We start from the raw sequence: 3,732 nt of genomic DNA, 5'->3' as shown, positions 1-3,732 counted from the left end.
AATAACGCCGTATACGGAACACATATTAAGCTTTTAAGCCTATCCCCTTTTCCGTTTTGTAATTTAAGAAAGAAACAATGATATGAGCTACACTGTTTTGTATGAATATAAAAACAATCATGCGAAACACACTGGGGTCACAATAGCCTTCATATTTTTGTATAGAATTAAATCTGCTTTGTAGACGGATGACATTCAGGAGGGGAGACTCAATGCGTTTTATATTTTACTGGCTTAACTAATAAACGGATTGTGTCACTCGTTTTCCCATTTTGGACATTGATTTGAAGTAAGCTGCAATCAATAATTTTTAAAGGCCCATTAGGCATACTTTTTCGCCAACTCCGCTTTGTGTAGTATTAAAATTACGTCATAATTAGGTTAACAATAATTACCTGGACCCTTTACACAAATGCAGTGACAAATTTAACATATACCTTACGGTGTGATAGTAAAGTGAAACATGTAGCTACAGTAAACGCAACAGCTGGAAGCGCTGCCATTCATTGTACTACAAGTAAATGCTAGCAGTTAATTAAGTATCGTGAAATATAAAACCGTGTTGAGGTTGATATTAAAATATATAATTAAGTTGCAGCTAACTACTTGGAGGGGCGGGAGGGAAGAAAGCAAACGTTTCAGAAGTTAGCTGTGCTCTGTTTTTATTATAAAATAAGCAGGATTTCCCTTCCAAAGATCGTAGTCACGTAATATAAACAGTAATAAAACAATTCTTATGCAGCGTGCGAGTATTCCTTCTTGTAGACTGAGATAATTTTTAATGCTTGAAGAAATGACATTATATTTTTACGGAGTTTTTCAGTTCAATATAGCTGTGATTACACGTTCCACGCATTCTACTACAGGAAAGCCAGCTTTCTGTACAATTTTCATCTACATGTAAATGATCTTCCTATAGCGTGTTTTAAAATTTTTTTAGCATATTTTATCAAAACTTAAAATGCTCATTTTCACGCGATTACAAACCTACTCACTCTTGTAACCTGGATATATATATATATGTATATGTGTGTGTGTGCATGTGCGTGTGATGTAATTTTAATTGGGAGCAATACTTCAAGATCGTGATTTTGTGACCAGTAAAATAAAACTTGTCTGTCTAAACAAAAACATCCTCCATTATATAAAACCGTAAGACTTTGCTACATCAATCTCTTAGGTGGTCTAATACAGTACCTTAAAACTTGAATAGCTATATCCATCATTCCTTCCCATGGTTGACAAAATATCCACTAACGTTTTTTTTTATGTACATCGCTTAAATGTCAAGTAAAATATATAAAGGATAATCTTGAGAGTGTCTTTATTTGTTCGAAGATAAAAGGATTTTTTTTTACGAGCCAAGGTCAACTAAATTGGATGACATGGGGTTGAGCATGGAGTCTTGTAATGCGTGGTGGTGTATCACATCTGAGTTGGGTACTGCTACGGCGCTAGGACCCGGGGGCGCGGCCAGGGTGTGTAGAGGCTGTAGGCTGGTGTTGGAGCTCTGGCCCAGGGATCCTAATAGCAGTGCCGGGCTACTCGACGTGTGATCCGGCGTTTGAGACGGAGTCTTTTCCTCGTCCGAGCTCGCCAGCATATTTTTGTTCCCATTCATCGAAGGATTCATTTGGTTGTGGCCGCCGGCTGTAACGTTGGAATTCGAGTTCTCGTTGTTCTCTCTGCGCGGGCAGAAAGAGAGAGAGAGAGAGGGAGAACAAAAATCAAACCAAATGTGTAAAAAAAAAGCAAAAGCCAAATAAGAACCAAGGAATCAAATCTATGAAACTACGGGAACATTTAGAAAAAAATCGCGTTAGAATATTCTCAATGTCTACGTGCGTGTCAAAGAAAGAGGCGCCAGAACGGTTCATAAACTTAAATCTCAAGTCAGTCCCCTCAACCTTTCTGATTTATTAACAATAGTTGGTAACTGAATGACGGAATAACGCTTGGAGGCACTGGAAAAGTTTGCAGTTCGCACAATTCAGATTTCTAAGCCGTCCCCTTATTTTTTTTTAAGTCTTCCAAAGGAACTGGTGCTGAACATTAAACCCGACACTTGCAAAATGTTACTTTTTTAAAAAAGAAAATCCACGCGGCCTGGCAGCGATGGGCCGCAGAACACCCGTTTATTTTTTAAACTTATTCGTGGACAAGCTACTGTATCAGACGGCGAGATACATACATATATATATGTATATAATATATATGTGCCAGAGACGGAAAGATGATACTGTTATAAACAGTTCGTAATCTTTTCGCCCTCACTTAACGGTTCGTGACAATTACAAAGCAAAAGAAAGTTACATTAAAACTTCCGCAGCCGCTGCCTCTCTGCATTTCGCTACCCGTGTGGAGTTTGAAATAGAAGCGCAGAGTCTTACGCTCCGCTTCGGGTTTCTGAGGTTATTGTCAGTTCAATCGTACTTTTCTTCCAAAAAAAGGAACACGTAGTTTGAAAGGAACGCACTTTAAAATAAAACAGCCGGTGAACGGGCCCCTGAATTGATGGGATGAGGTACATGGATTGATCGGATTGCTGCAAACGAGGAGAGCCGCAGTTTGCACCGAGCGAGATAAGTGAAATGGTTTCATTTAACAATTGAAAGAAAAAAAGTATATTATTTTTACTTACTCGTACCTTTCCTTGGCTTCGGCGGCTCGGTCCCTTTGTCTCCTGTTCTTGAACCAGTTGCTGACCTGTGTGGTGGTGAGGCCGGTGGCCTCGGCCAATTCCCTCTTCTCCCGGGGCGAAGGATATGGATTGTGAGCGTACCATTCCCGCAGGACGCTGCGCGATTTCTCCTTGAAGCAGTAGCTCGTCTCCTCGCCGTCCCAGATAGAGCGCGGCAGTGGGAACTTGCGCCGGACGCGGTACTTGCCCACGGCCCCGAGCGGCCGCCCCCGCAGCTTTTCGGCTTCGATGTAGTGAGCCTTTAGCCACAGCTGCTGCAGCTTTGGGTGGTTGTGTGGGGAGAACTGGTGGCTCTCCAGGATCTTGTAGAGTTCGCGGAAGTTGCCCCGGTGGAAAGACACCACGGCCTTGGCTTTGAGGACGCTCTCGTTTTTATGCAGATGCTCACAGGCAGGTAGTGACCACAGGAAGCGACCGAGTCGCTCGATGTTACCTCCTTGCTGGAGGACCTCGCACACACACGCCACTTGCTCTTGAGTAAACCCAAAAGTTGGAAGCATCGACATATCTCCCCCGCCTTGAGATAGCCTAAAAACACATCCAGATCCTAATGGAAAAAAATTGTTCTCCTCTGTGCCTCCCCTTCGTTTGAAGGTTACAGTCTGTACCAGTACGTTTTAGTTGTGGACGCATAAAAATATTCTTTCTTTCACAGAACACCCAACATACTGCACTTGAAGACGTCCAGAGTGCTCTCCCTTCGTTTTTTAATAATATTATTCTAAGTTGGCATGAATAGTCATTATGTAGAATTTGATTGGTTGGTTATCTGACCTACGGATAGTGAGGATAAGACAATAGTTAGTCAAATTATTTGCCATGGAGACGCTGTCACTCAAAGTAACCCGATCCCCTTTGAGGTGTCTCCCTCGCTGAGCTAACAGATTGCAGCTCCAGTCCTGTTCCAGACCTACCTTGTAATACTGCACTACGTTATGTGATTCCAGTTTGACAATCGAATCGACGAAAGGGAGAACAAGCCGCGCTTTCATACTCTTATTACACTTATTTCAATTATTGTTCTGTTGCGG

At 42.0% G+C, this 3,732-nt stretch overlaps 1 protein-coding gene across 2 annotated transcripts; it reads right to left on the bottom strand.

Moving 5' to 3' along the window:
• Positions 1-1,048: 1,048 nt before the first annotated feature.
• six2a (SIX homeobox 2a) lies at positions 1,049-3,207 on the bottom strand. 2 transcript variants are annotated; one of them, XM_041180228.1, is made up of 2 exons: positions 2,642-3,207; positions 1,049-1,685 (listed from the first exon to the last, which is right to left on the bottom strand). In XM_041180228.1, exons 1-2 carry the CDS (start codon positions 3,205-3,207, stop codon positions 1,355-1,357), a joined length of 897 nt encoding a protein of 298 aa, XP_041036162.1. In that variant the 3' UTR covers positions 1,049-1,354. The 2 variants fall into 2 exon arrangements, with proteins under 2 accessions (XP_041036162.1, XP_041036170.1); XM_041180236.1 differs by having other exon boundaries at positions 2,648-3,207.
• Between the last annotated feature and the right edge of the window lie 525 nt (positions 3,208-3,732).

The sequence above is a fragment of the Carcharodon carcharias genome, chromosome 2 (genome assembly GCF_017639515.1).
Source record: "Carcharodon carcharias isolate sCarCar2 chromosome 2, sCarCar2.pri, whole genome shotgun sequence".
Taxonomy (NCBI): Eukaryota; Metazoa; Chordata; class Chondrichthyes; order Lamniformes; family Lamnidae; genus Carcharodon; species Carcharodon carcharias.
This window is presented reverse-complemented; position numbering and strand designations above follow the sequence as displayed.